Source organism: Numenius arquata, chromosome 10 (assembly GCF_964106895.1).
Source record: "Numenius arquata chromosome 10, bNumArq3.hap1.1, whole genome shotgun sequence".
Lineage (NCBI taxonomy): Eukaryota > Metazoa > Chordata > Aves > Charadriiformes > Scolopacidae > Numenius > Numenius arquata.
The window spans coordinates 19,679,938-19,697,943 of record NC_133585.1 but is presented as its reverse complement, the minus strand read 5'-3'; the positions used below and the strand labels follow the sequence as shown (position 1 = coordinate 19,697,943).

Below are 18,006 nucleotides of genomic sequence, written 5' to 3'. Positions count from 1 at the left end.
TTAATGTTGTTTCAGGTGTTTTCCCTAGTACAGACTGCTTCACATCAGGGAAATACATTAAGAAGATTTTGCTTGGGTTTTTTATGCTCTGCTAATTGTAGGACTTTTGAATACAGACAAAACTATTCCAATACACATAACGAAGACTTAAAATTAACGTTTCCAGACAGCCATTAGGACTGCTGAGCTAGGGGAGGAGGATTTTTGAATTATTTGGAGCACCTGGCTTTTAGCTTTACCATACACCTTTTCCAAGAGAATTTTGCCATGTTAAAGCCAAGTTGCAAATAGCAATAATCCTCTGGCAAGGAATCAAATGTGAGATAGTGGAATGTTTATTAATGACAATGGCAGGCAAGCTTCCAGAGCAATCTTTTTATCTCTATCTCCTATACAAATTGCCTAAAACCACCCAGCTACTAGCATTGTTTTAAAAGCAACTGTTTCCATCCCTACCCTTTTATAAGTCTGTGATGGTAGGAGCATGAATCTAGAAAATACCTGAGATGAGGAAAGTTGGCTGTCCACTGGTGGCATTCTTCCCGCAGGCCCTCAACATGCACATTTTCTTTCTGCTCGTAGAGAAGCTCATCAATTTGTCTGAACATTTGTTCTACTTGTTGTGTGGCAGCTTTATCAAATTCCTAGAAAGGAAAGTTACTCAATAAATACCTAGTGAATAGCATTCACAGGGCTACAAAGATGATTAAGGGCCTGGAGCATCTCTCTCATGAGGAGAGGCTGAGGGACTTGGGGCTGTTTAGTCTGGAGAAGAGAAGACTGAGGGGGGATCTGATCAACACCTATAAATACTTAAAGGGTGGGTGTCAGGAGGATGGGGCCAGTCTTTTTTCAGTGGTGCCCAGGGACAGGACAAGAGGAAGCGGGCACAAAGCTGAATATAAGAAGTTCCACCTAAACATGAGGAGGAACTTCTTTCCTGTGAGGGTGGCAGAGCCCTGGAAGTGGCTGCCCAGAGAGGTGGTGGAGTCTCCTTCTCTGGAGACATTCCAAACCCACCTGGACACATTCCTGTGCAACCTGCTCTGGGTGGACCTGCTTTGGCAGGGGGTTGGACTGGATGATCTCCAGAGGTCCCTTCCAACCCCATAGCATTCTGTGATTCTGTGTGATTCAGGGTGGGTGTGTTTAATTTATTTTTTTGTATAATTCCCCCCCCAAGACGATGCAGACTGCTGTTAGGACTGATGGCAGCTACGTAAAAAGCTTACATTGACACAACAGAATAACTATTAAATCATTTTGAAATATCTGTACTGTGACACTAAGTTAAAGACACAGCAATTTACTTAGAAGAAATCAGAACAGGAAGGATAAAATTCAGCGACATTTTAATGAAGTGGAAAATTTGTTGCTTGCAATGTCCACAGACAACAGCAAACCAAAAAGCAATGCAGACTGGTGTGAAACACTGGGAAGGTGAAGGATGTTCAGGACCTTTGTTACGTGTTTTTGGGGAACTGGAAAATGGGGTCAGTGCTTGGGTAATGTAAATCTAAACAGTTCCATCTCATGTTCAAGAAAGCAATAGCACACTTTGTGTTGGTAAATGGGGAATAAAACAAATATTTCTAAATGAAAATAATGTTTTAGGGGTTTACTGTATTTTTGAGAAACATACAACTATGCAGAAATTTGATAAACTCACACCAAGTGTCTGAAAGTCATCCACTCACATTTGGGATTCCATAATAACAATATTGATTATGCTGTATAGAAGCACTCATGCATTAAATGATTTGCACTTCCAAAGTTTTAGATGGAAATGCAGAGTATTAACTGAATAACATGAGCCTAATACGTTTTGATCTGAGAGAAAGGAAAGATGGGGAAGAGCTAAAAAATATGTTCTTTCTATAACCACTATTGTTATTTATTGACAGATCCAATCCTCATTTTTATTCTGGAACGTATTTGCAATGGTATTTCAAATGTCCTTCTACTCACTGGGCTACATCTGGCTTGGATGACTACGTTCTACTCACATCATAGCCCCAAGAGAAGACTGAGCTGTCTTCGGTGGAGGTATCAGCATAACTCTGACTAGCAGACCATGAATTCCCATCATCAGCTGGAGTAACAGAAGGGTAATCCGATTCCTTCCAGACTTCAGACTCCCTGAAACGCACATGTTGAGGAAAAAAAGGGAAGCAAAAAAACCCCGATGATACACAATGACAAAAAGTGGGTAAGTAAACTTATCTTTCTGTACAAAAAGGCATAGGTATATCAGAAGAGGTCTTAGCACTGATAGAGTTTTCATAGGGTAAATATTTACTTTGCAGGTATTTAAGCAGAAACCACAGTACACAAGTAATTACAAGAACTCCTCATAATCTCAATGATAATCTCAATTAGTAACTCCTCATAATCTCAATGATACAGAAAGTCTACAGGTCAAGCAAAACATAGATTTGCCAAAAATTATCTTAGTTAAGCCACAGACTATTTCCAGTCCTGGTTCTACACCACTCGGGAATTATTTTTATTGTTTCTCCTCTTGTTTCTACCATGAAATTAGACAACCCGGGCTATTTGCGAGCTGGGAACACAACACAGACACGCACTTTTTATTATTTCCAAAACAGGAAGGACGTGTTCTGCAATGCTACAGGTCGGAGGTAAAGTCTAAGTCTACCAACTTCTGTAAAGGTCGCTCAAGACAAAGGTGCCTGGTTTTGCCGTTGTCTCTGGGCAAAGAATCGTTTTATGTTTTGGCAGGTACCTTGAGCTCTCGACGGGGCTTTCAGCCGCAGGAGCATCCGGGCACACCTCGGCCTGTGGTTCTGGCGGTGGATGATTCCGCAGGGCATGTTTTGGAAGCCCTTGTCTAAAACAAGAAGTGGAACTTAACGTTATGTATACAAATAAACATCTACAGAGTTTCCACGCTTTACAGGGGTTTTATTCTGCTTTTAAATGAATGCACTGATTTGCACACCAGAGCTCATTTATTATTATTAGAAGGTTAACTCTTGTTACTGAAGGTTTAGAATTGAGGTGTCAAAACTAACTCTAGGCTAAACACGGAGTTAAAGGTCTTTGCTTAGAAACCAGTGTCATTCTTTAAACTTAAAATGTCCTTGTGAATGGGCTACAGCTCTCTAAAAGCAGATATAATGTTGTTGTCCCTGTAAGAGACTTATAGTCAAATAGAACAAGAGTGGCCACCAAACTATACATAAGCACATTAGGAGAAACAGTAGGTTTGGTAGGTTTGGGTTGTTTTTTTTTTTTTTCCAAAGTTGAGATGTCTAGGAAAAAGGGACAAGGAAAGTTGCAGTAGCTGAAGACAGGAAGAGGTGTCAACGCAGGAACCAAAAGGAGCTACCTACCAAAACTGAGGTATTTGTTTAAACCTTTAGCCCCACTCCCCGCACCCCCCCCGCCTCCGAAAAAGAATCTGGGTCAAAAAACCCAGCCCAGAGTAGGGATTTCACCACCTTCTCTCACACCTGTATTTTCCAAGCGGCGGGCCCACCCGCCGCCCAGGACGGCTGTACACCCGCGCCCGTGGGCTGCCCGCGCCCGTGGGCTGCCCTCACCCCGGCCGCCTCCCGAGGCCGCCCCGCACCGCCCCTACAGCACCGGGCCCGACAACTCCGGCCTGCGGCCCCGCCGTAACCGGGGCCTGGGCTCGGCCCTGTCTGAGCGCGGGGTTCGGGCTGAGGACGGGCAGCGGGGACCGGGGCAGCGGGACCGGGGAAGGAGGTAAAGGAGGTGGCGGCGACTCACGTCTCCAGAGCGCCGGGGGACACCGGCTTCCGCGCGTATCGCGAGATCTTCCTCAGCTCCGCCGCCGCCGCCGCCGCCATGACGGCTCCCCGCCCCCGGGGAGGCGGAGTCCCACCGCCCGCCTCACCTCGGCCCGGCCTGGTGCCATGGAGGGGCTCGGGCGGGCGGTCCTGGCGGAGGACGCCGTGCGCTACCGCCTCTTCGCGGCGGCGGCAGCGGGGGAGGGCGGCGAAGCGCTGCTGAGGCGGTGCGCCGAGGCCATCGTGGTGCGGTTGGCGCCGCTGCTGTCCGCCTACATCTGGCAGCGGCAGCCATTCTGCCTGCGCTATGTGCCGGCGCGGGGTGAGCTGTGAGGGGAGCCCGGCGGGGCGGGAAGCCGGGCGGCGTGAGGGGGGAGCCCGGCGGGGCGGGAAGCCGGGCGGCGTGAGGGGGGAGCCCGGCGGGGCGGGAAGCCGGGCGGCGTGAGGGGGGAGCGGGAAGCCGGGCGGCGTGAGGGGGGAGCCCGGCGGGGCGGGAAGCCCGGCGGCGTGAGGGGAGGCTGGGCGGGAAGCGGGGCCGTGTGAGGGGGGATCCCGGCAGGGTTCTGAGCCCGCTTCTCCTCCTTTCCCGGGTCAGGCGAGACCCCGGCGCACATCGGTGGCACCACGGTGTTCGGGGACAACGTGGAGGACGAGTGGTTCATCGTCTACCTGGTGCGGGAGATCACTAGGGAGTTCCCGGGGCTGGCGGCGAGGTAACGGGCCTCGCTGAGGGGAGCAGTGGTCGGGGCCAGGGAGCGAAGGGCAGGGGCTGGTGGGAGGTCCTGTCTTAATATTAAAAATAAAAACAATATGTAGACACGTGTTGAGAAGCACGCGTTATCGTGCTGTGCTGTGGAAGACCTCCTCTGGTAAGAAACCGATTTCTCCTTGGCCAGGATCGATGACAACGATGGGGAGTTTCTCTTGATAGAAGCAGCTGATTTTCTCCCCAAGTGGCTGAATCCTGAGAACAGTGACAACAGGGTGAGTAAAATTTGCGTACCAATTGGCAAGTGGCTTACAGTGGCCTTTTACTTGCCAGTTGGGAGTTTTCTCTTGAGGCTCTATCTAGCCAAGTGGTCTGGCTGCCTCTGAAAATCCCTTACTAGTGAAGAAACTTCTGGTCAGGGCCCAAGACATGTTTTAATTAATGGCACGTTTGGTTTTTTTTTTTCCCTCAGCACAGTCTGTTTTCATTCTGGTTTTAATGCACTTCTTTATGCTTGCTGTGCATGTTAAAGGAGACACTTAACCACTGGAAACCTCTGATACTCGATTCTGGTCTGTGTGCGCTTGCAGAATGCTACGTGGAGCAATGTGTCCTGAGAAACTGCTGTAGGGATATGTGGAAAGTGTTGCAGAAATCAAGTGGTTCTTCTAGAATTGGTTTGCTGATGGACGGAAGAAAGAGAAAGTTCTTAGACTAATATGTTCTTATACTTACAGCAAAACATTCATATGGAGGCTACAGACCTGCCTGCTAGGCTATGAGTTTGTGTTGTTCAGCTAGGCCTGACTCTTGCACATAAATCATTCTTTAAGAGTTGTTCCATAAGAGTTGTTACCTGAACATGAGCCAGCAGTGTGCCCAGGTGGCCAAGAAGGCCAACAATCCTGGCCTGTATTAGGAACAGCGTGGGGAGTAGGACTCGGGAGGTGATGGTCCCCCTGTTACTGCGCACTGGTGAGGCCCCACCTCGAGGGCTGTGTCCAGTTTTGGGCCCCTTCCCACAAAAAAGACATTGAGGTGCTGGAGCGGGTCCAGAGAAGGGCAACGGAGCTGGTGAGGGGTCTGGAGAAGAAGTCTTGTGAGGAGAGGCTGAGGGAGCTGGGGGTGTTCAGCCTGGAGAAAAGGAGGCTGAGGGGAGACCTTCTCGCTCTCTCCAACTCCCTGAGAGGAGGGTGTAGCCAGGGGGGGTTGGTCTCTTCTCCCAAGTCCCAGGTGATGGGACAAGAGGAAATGGCCTCAAGTTGCACCAGGGGAGTTTCAGATTGGATAGTAGGAACAATGTTGACACGGAAAGGGTTCTTAAGCCTTGGAATGGGTTGCCCAGGGAAGGGGTTGAGTGAGGCCCCATCCCTGGAGGTATTTAAAAGCCGGGTTGACCTAGTGCTTAGAGACATGGTTTAGTGATGGTTTTTATCAGAGTTAGGTTGATGGTTGGACTAAATGATCTGAAAGGTCCCTTCCAGCCTAGACAGTTCTATGATTCTATAATGCAGAGCTGACTGAACTTTTTAAAACTTGCTACTCATGGTGGTAAACTTGAAGGCAAGTGAAGCTGTTTTGCTATCTGTAAAATCAGTAAGTTTGGCCAGCTTTCCATTTCCTAGGTTTCTGGGGTGCAAGGAAAGTTTGGATAACATGGGAGCTATGGAATGTATGTGGCAGTGTACATACTGGAGTACTGCTCTCCCAAGGAGCACTCTTGGATCCGCCTGAGCTTTCTAGCTCTGCTATAGCCACTTGGATTTTTTTCTACCATATGCTGGAGTGCTTGGGCATGAGCGTTTGCTGCCCTCAGACTGGGGAGTCATCAAGACTGGAGCGTTGACTACAAGGAGACAGATTGGGTCAGATACAGGTGAATTAATGAGCAGACTTTTTCACCCAGTGTCACCAGTCATCAAGCCAGATCACCTTGCTGTGGATGATTGCTAGTAGTTATGTCACTGAGGTTTTTGTAGTGAATTTAAATGGAATGAACTTATTCTTTCGTTAGCAAAGATTTATTGAATTTTCTTTTTTCCTACTATAAGACTTAAAAGAAAAGGGCTGGAACACAACACAAAAATTAGTTGCAAACCTGTATCTGGACTATCAGTGCCATCTTTTTCCTTCCGTTTGAGGGAACGGATGGATTGGGGTAGTTGATAATGTTACATTCAGTTCTTTTCTTAGGATCAGGAACCAAGAGAGGTCACGTGCAGCACCCGAAATAATGCTTTTTAGTCCCTGTCCTATTCTTCAGGAGAATCAGACAGCATAACCTAGCTGCTGAAGTAAATTTCTAGTTGAGGAGCAACTTTTGGTACTACTCTTATTAAGGAAAGAAGATATATTTGACCAAACTTGTTGCAGGTAAAATAGGGGGGTTTATTTACTGATTGGAACGTGGTCTCTGGCATCTGTATTTACCTCATCTCCATTTTAAAAGGAATTGTGCTGTTTCCTGTATTATTTCTCTATTTGTACTTCAGTATTCTCTGTGTGTAAACAAATGCTTTCATATATAAAATTAAATTTTCCATTGCTTAGTGTGTGACTGTTCTTATCCTGTCTGATGAGATGTTACTCTCTGCCAGGTGTTCTTTTACAAAGGAGAACTGCACATCATTCCACTGTCAGAGACTGACGAGGAGGAATGCGACCCATGGGCTGCCAGTCCAACGATCTCGCAGGCGTTAACGCTGTTATCCAGCCATTCAGAGGAGTTCCTGGCTGCAGAACCCATCAGAACAGCAGTGTATAAACGCATCAGTGGGTAAGTTGGTGTTAGTTGGTGTTTTATTTCAGTCTTCTGTAACAGTAAGTTTTGATTCTGGGGTGTCTGGGATACTTTTTTGTACTCTTGTGCTGCCGTACAGTGAGACCTGGACAGGCTGGAGAGCTGGGTGGAGGAACCTGATGAAACTGAACAAGGGCAAGTGTAGGGTGCTGCTCCTGGGGAGGAATAACCCCCTGCACCAGGACAGGTTGGGGGCTGACCTGCTGGAGAGCAGCTCTGAGGAGAAAGACCTGGGAGTCCTGGTGGACAACAGGATGCCCATGAGCCAGCAATGTGCTCTTGTGGCCAAGAAGGCCAATGGCATCCTGGGGTGCATTAAAAAGAGCGTGGCCAACAGGTCAAGGGAGGTCATCCTCCCCCTCTGCTCTGCCCTGGGGAGGCCCCATCTGGAGCACCGGGTCCAGTTCTGGGCTCCCCAGTTCAAGAAGGACAGGGAACTGCTGGATAGGGGACAGCAGAGGGCTACAAAGATGAGGGGCCTGGAGCATCTCTCTGAGGAGGAAAGGCTGAGGGACTTGGGTGTGTTTAGTCTGGAGAAGAGAAGACTGAGGGGGGATCTGATCAAGGCCTAGAAATACTTGCAGGGTGGGTGTCAGGAGGATGGGGCCAGTCTTTTTTCAGTGATGCCCAGTGACAGGACAAGAGGGAACGGGCACAAACTGGAACATAAGAAGTTCCACCTAAACATGAGGAGGAATTTCTTTCCTGTGAGGGTGGCAGAGCCCTGGAAGAGGCTGCCCAGAGAGGTGGTGGAGTCTCCTTCTCTGGAGACATTCAGAACCCCGCCTGGACACGTTCCTGTGCAACCTGCTGTGGGTGGGCCTGCTTTGGCAGGGGGTTGGCCTGGATGATCTCCAGAGGTCCCTTCCAACCCCATAGCATTCTGTGATTCAGTCATTTTCCTGTTAGATGTGAAAAGGTGCTTCCTTTTCAGAAACCACCAGCTAGAGGTTTTTCTGTGGCATTTTTGTAAAGAGGGGGACCAATATCCTGGGGGCTCTGAAAGTGGTTCACTGCTGTGATGCCACGCCTGATGATGACAAAAGTTACTTTTCCTTCACATCCTTGCACTGAAAAATCTGAAAGTCCTGTGAACCGTTAGGAGCTCTTTGTGGCAGGGGAAAGAGGATTGCCATCTAAAACGTTGAACCAGCATGCTTTTCAGAGCATCACCTTGTCACTGGTGTGTTTAGCACTCTGTATACATCATTTTTTGCAAGGATTTGACAGTGTGAGCCACTTGACTTCTACACTTGGTGCAGTGATACTGTATACAGGATACTGTATAGCTGGACACGTTAGTCAAGTTGACAGTGATTCATCTTACCAACGTGGGGATTAAATTTTTATAAGCCATGTATATTTTTGTTTGTGTGTGTGTATATTAAAAAAAAATAATAATCAGACGTTCCAGGTGTTAGTTTAGCTGAGTTTTAACTTGAGTTTAGAATAACATTCTGGCACCTGGCTCATAATATAGATTAATGTTAAACTGAAAATGGGAGTAATCAGTAAAAAGGAGTGGTTTGGGCTTGCAAGACACTTAATACAGTAAGTTTCTATTGTACGATACAGGTATCCTGAGAAAATTCAGGCCTCGTTTCACCGGGCCCACTGCTACCTTCCGGCAGGCATTGTGGCAGTGCTGAGGCAGCGCCCTTCCTTGGTGGCTCCAGCAGTCCAGGCCTTTTACCTGCGAGATCCTGTGGATTTACGAGCGTGTCGTTCTTTTCAAACTTTCCCTCCGGATGAGCGTGTGATGACTGTAGTAAGTGATCCTGCTGATGCAGCTTGTCACTTAATTAGGTTCTGTAATTGACGGAGGTTCTGCGGTCAAGTGATTATAAATGTGTGGATTTAATTTTTTTAAAATAGTGTGTTTTCTGATTTATTTTTTTCTTTTGACACTAGGCGTGAATTTCTGGTTCATTATGTTAATAGCTTTTCTGCCTTCAGATTGATATGGCTATGCTTTCAAATGGCTAATCGTGAGATTAGTGTTTCTGAAATCAGAGTTTACTGCTAATAATTCTTTTGCTGAAGTGCTTGCTAAGTAAATTGATATAGTTCTGTGATCAGAGCAGTTTGACAGCACTGCCAGCCAATATAAGCAGTATGTTAACTACTGTATAACGTAACTACCCCTAGCTGTTCATTCCCAGGCTTTTCACCTTCTCAGCTGTGCTTACACAGCTCTGTGAAAGCTGTTTTATGAAGTGTTTTATGAGCATTGTCAAAGCAGTGTTGTATGTGGTATGTTCGTGTTACAGACTTATACCCCAAACTCCTGAAAATAAGCTTTGGAGTCAAATTTTAGACTTCTAGACTCCTTTTGAAATCTCAGCTTTGATTTCATTAATTGAAAAGAGCCTTTATGTTTTTTTCAAAATACACCTTGTTGGCATGAATCCTGAGCATTTTTTTTTAATGTGTTTAGACTGGATGAAGTTCATGTTTATTTACAGATGTCAACTTGGAATATAATTTGTAAGATCTGAAAAGCAACATATCTTAGGCCAATGTATCTAAAACGTGTTTTGAATACATCTCAGGTATTGTTTGTAATATGGGTGCTTTAACACAAAATTCAGATGAGACTGGTGGGAAGTTGATGCCCGTACACAACACCAACTGCAGTGAGTGTGTTTCTTTTCTTCTGGCTTTTTCAGGTTACTTTCACAAAGTGTTTGTACGCTCAACTGGTGCAACAGAAGTTTGTTCCAGACAGACGCAGTGGATACACGCTCCCCCTCCCATCTCACCCTCAGTACAAAGCCTATGAACTGGGCATGAAACTGGTAATTTTTTTTTTTTTTTAAATGCATTTTGTGTTTAGTCTGTTTAGTTTGCTTGTTTAGATGTCCAAGAAATGACTCTTTGCTTGTAAGTTGCCTACTTGTACAGAAGAATGCGAGCAAGTATGCAGTTACCATTTTTGTGGAAGTACAGAATCACGGGAGTTTTCTTTTACTCTCTTGTACTTCCACCCCTAGTAACTATCCCAACCAGAATTTACACGTGTGTAGTACCATAGCTGAACTGGTATCAAACCCTGTTAATTTTCCCTTAAGCAACATGGAAAACAGTTTCCATTTCAGGATACATGAGGTCTATTTTAGCCTCTGTCTGAAGCAGCACATCTTGTCACGTTCCAAGTTGCTGTTTATGGCCTTTGTGCATGGAGGCATTTCTGTGGACTAAATTTGCATTTCAGTTTAGAGCTCTGTGTAAGTGTGCATCAAAAGTACAACTGCCATGCCTCAGGCACCAGAATACACAACCCTGGTCCTACACATCCAGTTTGGCACCAGACATGTAGAGCTTGTTATGGTGCATCTTTGCTGCACAGAGCAATCCAGAACTTAAACTGCCTACCCCGTAAGATGTTTTGCAATTTCTATCCTGCAGCTGTGCTGTTTCACTATCAAAGTAGTAAATAAATCATAGAATTGTCTGGGTTGGAAGGGACCTTTCAGATCATCTAGTCCAACCATCAACTGAACTCTGATAAAAACCATCACTAAACCATGTCTCTAAGCACTAGGTCAACCCGGCTTTTAAATACCTCCAGTGATGGTGCCTCAGCCGCTTCCCTGGGCAGCCCATTCCAAGGCTTAAGAACCCTTTCCGTGTCAACATTTTTCCTGCTATCCAATCTGAACCTCCCCTGGTGCAACTTGAGGCCGTTTCCTCTTGTCCTACACGTTGCAGTTACCTTGATTGCAGGCAACACCTGAGCTGGGGGCGGGGAGGGTTTGGCTGTTTGAAGGGCAGAAAGGATGATGGGCGCAGTGTGCCCTGGGACCTGGCTGCAAGCAGAAATGGAGGATCTGAGTTTTCTCTTCTGAAACTTCCTCTCTGGAAACTTGTGCCTCAGTACAGCTGGTTTGTATCCACAAAATGCGTAGGCCAGGCAAGTTTGCATTTCGGCATAGATTCTAAATACAAGTCAAATCTTCGTGCTTACGTGAGGAGTGGCTTGTGAACTGTAGACCTGTCTGTCTCCTAGGTTGCTTTGCAGTGGCTTGCCCATGTAGACAAACTTTGCAAAGTCAAAATGATCCATTATTGCTGTGGAAAGAGAGATTGCAACTTCCAAACAAGATACTGCTATTTGACATATAACTGGGGTTGGCATCTACTTCTCAAATGGCAGCATCAGGAGCTCGATGATATTACGCAGTCATTTAAAGGTGCACTTGAGAACCTCTTGTTGTTGCATCTCTTACACAGGCTCATGGCTTTGAAATTTTGTGCTCCAAGTGCAGCAGAGCATCTCCTGATTCCAAGAGAAATGTGTTAAGCGGTCCCCTGTGGGAGAGATTCCTCAACAGCCTGAAGGAAAAACATTATTTCAAGGTGAAGTAGTGTGTTCACACCTGTGTCTTTTAAACATTCCAGGAAAAATGTGGTTTAGCTCTTAACTTGTATATGAAATGATAGCAGGGCAGGAAATTTAATGCTTCTATGCTTCTGTCTAGGGAAAAATGGATTCATGTCTTTAAAGGAAGTACATGCAGTTTGTTCTCCTTTGAAATTAATCAGTTTCTTTTGGAAATGAAAAAGGAAAAAGCGGGCTTTGGGCAGGAATTCATTCATCTGAAGAGAGGGGAAATACGCTTGAATAAAGGAAGTCACAGTATGGTTGTGTGTTAGTGTAACTGTTTTAGTGTAACTATTCTGGAGGCTATTTACATGCCTCCAGAATAAATATTCTTAAAGATCTATACTTAACAACCATGGACCCGTTTGGGCCCATGTAAGTGTATTTTTTGTTTGTGTGGCGTTTGTGGGTTTTCATTGGTTGTTTTTTGTTGGTTTTTTTTTTAAAGATGCCTTTGACTAATTTGAAGTTTATAAATCGGACATAAATTGACTACTTATTTGAAGGTTATAAAATTGGACAACTCTATTGAAATGCTTAGGTTAATATAGGAAAAGGGGAATATTCTTACAGTACTGCAATGCCACTTCTGTGACAAACACCCAAATACCAAGAGATTTATTCACAGTTCCTGGACAGTCATAACCTTGGCATGGTAAAAGCACCCTGTTGTGGGAATCGTAGTATTGTCTTTGATTGCAGCGTAAGTTTTTTAATTCATACCTGACTGTGAAAGCACCTTATGCCTATTCCCTATATTCTATTCCAAGTATATACTGCAAGTCAGTATGACTTGTTTTTTCTCAGCGCTAGATTTCTGTGTGACAAATAATCATGGTTATGAAGCCTGCCTGTGGAAAGGAAGGGGAGGGAGAATTGTTTAGATTCGTATTTGTGACTTGCATTAAATAGGGAGAAATGGAAGGATCTGCTAAGTACTTGGAACTGTTGCGTATGGCAGAAGATTACTTCCAGCAATCTGTTACCAAGCCAGAAAGGTAAGAGCTACTTGAAATTCAGAAGTAATCCTACACAGTACCTACAAGTACTTCAACTAAGCTTTTTTAGCACTTATTACAAAAAATGTGAGCCCTTGTCTTCATTGCACACTTAACATAGGTGCTGTGGCTAGTATATATGGGTATTAATTCCTCTGGAATCCTTTCTACTAGTAGAAGTTATTGCTTGAGTAACTATTTGTCTTGGTTTTGTAAAATGTTAAGCTATTCCAAGTGGGTTAAGAGGTGACTGAAGAGCGTAATTTCGTTGGTTGGCTATAGAAAGTGTTTAAAAGTTTCATTGAAAAGCAATCCTAGTGAATAATAAATATGGATTAATCTGTCTCCTTTACTCAAGACATGCAGCTGGCTGTAGATTACTTCAAAAGATCAAATCCAAAAAAAAAATCATTACAAAAATATCTGAGGGTTTGCCAGCTCATAATATCTTGACAGTTAGTGGCTTTAAGTTCCAGTCTGTGCTCTTTGGGATCTGGCAATCCTAATGTTTACCAAGACAAAATAAATATAAAGAACAAAGGAAATGTGAGAAATGGGCTTTGGAGCCATCAACAAGGAATTACACTAATTGACTGTGTCTTGTTTTGGCTTATACTATTTGTGTAGTATTCTGATTCTTCCCCAAAATACACTTACCTTTTTTTCTGTATTTACACAGGAGGAATTTGAGTGAAAACCTGCATGTAGAGTGTGAGATGCCATTGGCATTGTAATGCTAGTAAAAATCCATTTCAGTAAATTGAAATTTTTTCTTCTAGCTCTGTTGAAGTGAACCCGGGTGATGAAATCTTGGCATTGCTACAGGCAACCACCATTGATTTGAAGGAACTTGAGAGAGAAGCAGCTTGTCTTCCTCCAGAGGATGGTGAGTGGGATGGAGGGCCGAACTCATCCTATCACAAATGATTATTTGTGGGGGGAGAGGATGAATGTTCCCAGCAGCATACCAATCTTTGTATCTACTTAGTTTGTCTCCAATCCTGTGACTGCTAGAGGTGTTATTCACAGGCCATCATTTAAGATGGAGGCAATCAGTTCATTTGTATAAGCCACAAAGCTTGGGACTGTGAACCAGCCGGGTATGCTATCCATTTTCTGATCTGGTACCACTAGAGTAGTAACGTGCATTAGGAACCATGCACACTTACACCAGATCAAGTGTGTCAGCTGTCTACCAGAAAGAAAGTATTTAAACATTTTAGAATGATAAACCAATTCCAATACTGACAATACAAAGTTAATTACTACCTGGTCTGCTCTGATGGCGAATATAAGACCAGCATAAACTTTATATATAAAGTTTTTTTCCCTCATCTGATAGAAATACAGCTGTTGCTAGTGTGCAGCACAGGTTACATCTGTATTTCTGGACGATGCAGTAGCACACAAATCCAACATTTGGTGTTAATGATCACAGTGGAAGGTTGTATTGGCTCTCCCTTTATAGTGTAAGCCTTTTCTTCCTTCATTTAGTGGCAGAAGGATTATCTGTGACTAGAACAATATCTGCTAGTTTGAAGCTGCGTATAAAGCAGAGTTTTAAAGCAGTAATACAAAATACGAACTCTTTTCTGATCAGCCTCTCACTGACTTATACCCTGCGTTATCCAGTATCAGTATGAAAACTTAATAGTGCAAAAAGAAGCTACAAAATGCTGGCAGTACTCCCAACTGTCTGGATGGGGCCTTGTGGGCTAACGGGCCTGTGCGGAATAACAAGTATGTCCTATATTCTTCCAGATGACAGCTGGCTGGAGATTACACCAGATGATCTAGATCAGATGCTGAAGGAAGCAAGAAACGAGTCCCCACCTTCCTCAAGTGAGGAAGAGCGGAAATATGACTTGGAAGCAGTTGCTGAAAGCATGAAGGCTTTTGTATCCAAAGTCTCAACGCATGAAGGAGCAGAAATGCCATGGTAGTAGCATTTTTATGTTTGGCGTCTGGTGTAGAATGTGTCTTCATGCTGCTGCAGCCCTTTGGTTGATTCTGTAATGCAGAGAATCAAAGTTGGAAAGTGTTGTACTTAGCAGAGGCCTGAAACAAACCCTTGTTAGTAGTGAATATGTAGTTGCTTTTAAACCAACTGGGTGACCCTTCTGATACCCGTGCAGGTAAAAATGCTGGAAGTTGTGCTATTTTCCAGCACTCTTACTTAGCTTGGTTTTGTGGGTTTTAAAGTTTTTTTAACCCTTTTAAGTTGAAGGAACTGTCATTAAAATGTACATCTCGAGTTCACTTGCGCTGCAATTTTTCTACCACGAAGGACGAACTATTCAGACTGCTCAGGTGCTTCTGATGAGGCTGTGCAGAAATAAAAATGAAACTTAAGTTGAGGGAATCTGTCTCTTTGAATTTAGACTGTTGGATTTTTCTGGTACAGCTGTATTTAGATTTCCTGTAGGTTAGTATTTTGAATATACTGGGCCTGTTTTTGCACCACTGAGGCACGTATTGTGCACCTAGAAGCAGGAGAAGAGAATTACTGTGGATCCCTCTCATTGTTCCCAACAGTGGAAGAAAAGTGCTAACTGAAGATACTTAACTATTTAGACAACAGCAGAATGCCACTAGATTAATTGTTGGAGTTAAGAAAGTGCATGTAAATGTTGTGTGGACAGGCCTTTAATTTTAAAAACCAGGGAGATAGGTAGTAGCATATTGTCTAGGTTCTTTTTCGTAGCTTCAGTATTGAGAAAATAATGCTGTGTAAGCTGTATCAAGTGCACAAGGGTCTACTTAATTTATGCTTTTAATTGTTTGGTCTTTTTAAATTAGTGTCAGTGTCTGTGTTATAATGTAGGGTTTTTTCAGTTATTTAAAAAAAACAACAACAAAAAAAGGCAAACCACTTGAGCCTTACGAGAGGTCAGAATGAAACCTTTAGTGTTCTTTCTAGGCAGGAGACCTCAGAGATTCTCCACTTTTTCAATCTGTGTCTGAGGTATAACAATACCCCTTTGTTCCAGAAGGATTCAGGCATGCGTTTTTTTTTGGTTGTCCTCATTAAATTTTTTGTTTGCCCATGACAAACAATTAAAGTTGATGATTTTCTTTTCTCTTTCCTGCCAGAGTTTTTTCACTTGCTGTCTCATTCCTAATTCATACAGGCCTCAGACTTTTAAGCTCTTCTAAGACCTTCAGTTCACACATCCCATCTTTCATCTAGGCTTGAGAGAAATCAGTATGCCATATGGCTGATGCCTGCATCAGGCTTATGTGAGTATAAAAGCTTTATTGATTTAAAAATATTTTTTATTTTTCAGGTCATCTGATGAATCTCATGTTACCTTTGACGTAGATTCTTTTACAAAAGCATTAGACAGAATTTTAGGTGAGATTGCTTCTTTGTTTCATCTGTCAGAATATCTCCTGGTTATTTGGCTCCCCTGGGTTTTCTGATCACCCATGAGCTGATCAGATTTGTTTGCTATCTGTACTGACACAAAATATTACATAGGGGCAGACTCAGAAGAGCTGGATTCTGATGATCTGGATGAAGAACAGGAGTTTGACCTCTCAGATGAGGATGATGAGGACTTTGATGCTGAAAATCAAAGGGAAGATGAGAAGGTATCACCTAATGAGCTTATAGGCAGTCTCAAGTCATATATGAATGAGATGGACCGGGAACTGGCACACACCAACGTCGGTAAAAGTTTCACCACCCAAAAGAAAGGGGTAAGTAGGCCTTGAGTTCAAGTCCGTGGCATAACTGTTTTGAGAGCTTTAGTCGGAAAGAGGAAATACGCTAAAATTGGTCCTTCTGAGTAATGTGATCAAAAACTTGTCTTCTGATCATGTGCTATCTAATCAGTAAAAAAAAAGAAAAGAAAATCCCACACGCAAGCAAAATGTGCTGCAGTTGCACTGTGGTATATTTTTTTGGGAAAAAAAAAACAAAACAAAACAAAAGCCAAGCAAAACTGAACTTGGCTAAACTTTAACTTGCACGTCGTTTCCAAGACTTAGTTTCATTTCCCTGTTTTACCCTCTTTGAGTAGCAAAGCAAGCAACTGCAGCTTGACTTCTTGAGTTCCTCTAGTAGATTAGTCGCGTAGGAAGCTGAGCCAGGACTTGGTAACCCTCTCTGTCCTTCTCTTGGAACTTAATCTGTGTAATGAAAGTGATGATTTTTAACTGGCATGAGCGTTTGGTGACTAAATTCCTCTTGTCAAGACAGTGTGGAACGTACTGAACTTTGTTGGCTGCAGAACTGTTTCTTTGGGTTTTTTTCTCTTTTTTCTTTGGGTTTTTTTCTCTTTTTTCTTTGGGTTTTTTTCTCTTTTTTCTTTGGGTTTTTTTCTCTTTTTTCTTTGGGTTTTTTTCTCTTTTTTCTTTGGGTTTTTTTCTCTTGTGGTTTGCCTTTGCCTTTTTCTTTTTTAAACCTGTTTATACAATTTGATAAAACTTTCTCTTTTACTTACTATAGGCAAGTTCTGGTAATGCAACTGCATCTCAAAACACTGGCCCTGATTCTGGAGCTGAAGATCCCGAGTTGACACCAGTTGATGTGGATATGAACCTAGTAGCGAACCTGCTTGAATCTTACAGTGCTCAGTCTGGACTGGCGGGACCAACCTCTAACATTTTACAGAGCATGGGAGTGTATTTACCCGAAAATGCAGATCGTGTTGGCTCTGCTAAGGGAGCAACAAAATAAAAGACTGTCTTAGTTCAGAAGGCACGACTGACTGAGGAAATGAAGCACAGAAAGACTAGCAGTATTTGGAAGAAGAGACAAAAGGTTTGAATTTAAAGCATTTTATGCGTTAGTTATGTGTGACTCTAAAGATACAAAGTGAATTTACCTGCAAAAGCCGTCTGTTTGGATGCTATCTTGGATAGAAGTTGGATTTTTCTAGTGCTGCCATGTTTTCAGAAAATCAAAAAACGATGTTGTGACTTGAATGAAACTTTTATAATAAAACCTGCCTTGAGGTTTTTCAAACCAACGATCCAACTTGCTGTATTTCGGAAATGTCCTTTGGCCCATTACTAGGTGGTTTCAATATCTGGAAAGCAGTTTGCGTTCTGAAAATGCCGCTGCCTTCAGGGGGAGATGGAGGAATGCCATATTACAGGAACAGTGTTCTCTTGTGAATTCAGGAACGCTGGTTAAATGTTGAGCAGACACTTAATCGCTTTTCCAAAAGTACAATGCTTCATTGTAAGAACCTCTGATAATTGCTGTAAGAATCTGTTCTTTATTAATCCAGGAGGATTTGAAGAGTAATTGGATTGAATATGTAAATATTGGCTATTTTTTTAATTTATTTAAATAAAACAAACTTAAATACGTACAACTTGATTACTGG

General features: G+C 43.6%; 2 protein-coding genes across 2 annotated transcripts in view; one reads left to right on the top strand and one right to left on the bottom strand.

Moving 5' to 3' along the window:
* FAM149B1 (family with sequence similarity 149 member B1) overlaps positions 1 to 3,853 on the bottom strand; it is a 16,040-nt gene extending 12,187 nt beyond the window's left edge. The window contains exons 1-4 of the mRNA XM_074154651.1: positions 3,757 to 3,853; positions 2,747 to 2,851; positions 2,007 to 2,139; positions 502 to 644 (exon numbers count right to left, since the gene is read on the bottom strand). Coding sequence (XP_074010752.1) covers positions 502 to 644; positions 2,007 to 2,139; positions 2,747 to 2,851; positions 3,757 to 3,836 — 461 coding nt within the window. The 5' untranslated portion in view covers positions 3,837 to 3,853. The remainder of the gene's footprint in view (positions 1 to 501; positions 645 to 2,006; positions 2,140 to 2,746; positions 2,852 to 3,756) is intronic.
* On the top strand, positions 3,854 to 18,006 carry ECD (ecdysoneless cell cycle regulator). Its single transcript, XM_074154650.1, has 13 exons — positions 3,854 to 4,098; positions 4,372 to 4,489; positions 4,673 to 4,760; positions 7,083 to 7,261; positions 8,861 to 9,053; positions 9,955 to 10,083; positions 11,519 to 11,644; positions 12,582 to 12,667; positions 13,447 to 13,553; positions 14,429 to 14,606; positions 15,955 to 16,022; positions 16,149 to 16,369; positions 17,121 to 18,006. The coding sequence occupies exons 1-13, from the start codon at positions 3,903 to 3,905 to the stop codon at positions 17,349 to 17,351; spliced, it is 1,920 nt and encodes a 639-aa protein (XP_074010751.1). The 5' UTR covers positions 3,854 to 3,902; the 3' UTR covers positions 17,352 to 18,006.

Coding starts and splice junctions, on each gene's coding strand:
- ECD (XM_074154650.1), top strand. CDS start 3,903: ATGGAGGGGCTCGGGCGGGCGGTCCTGGCGGAGGACGCCGTGCGCTAC. Junction 4,099..4,371: donor GCGCTATGTGCCGGCGCGGG/GTGAGCTGTGAG, acceptor TTCCCGGGTCAG/GCGAGACCCCGGCGCACATC. Junction 12,668..13,446: donor TCTGTTACCAAGCCAGAAAG/GTAAGAGCTACT, acceptor TTTTTCTTCTAG/CTCTGTTGAAGTGAACCCGG.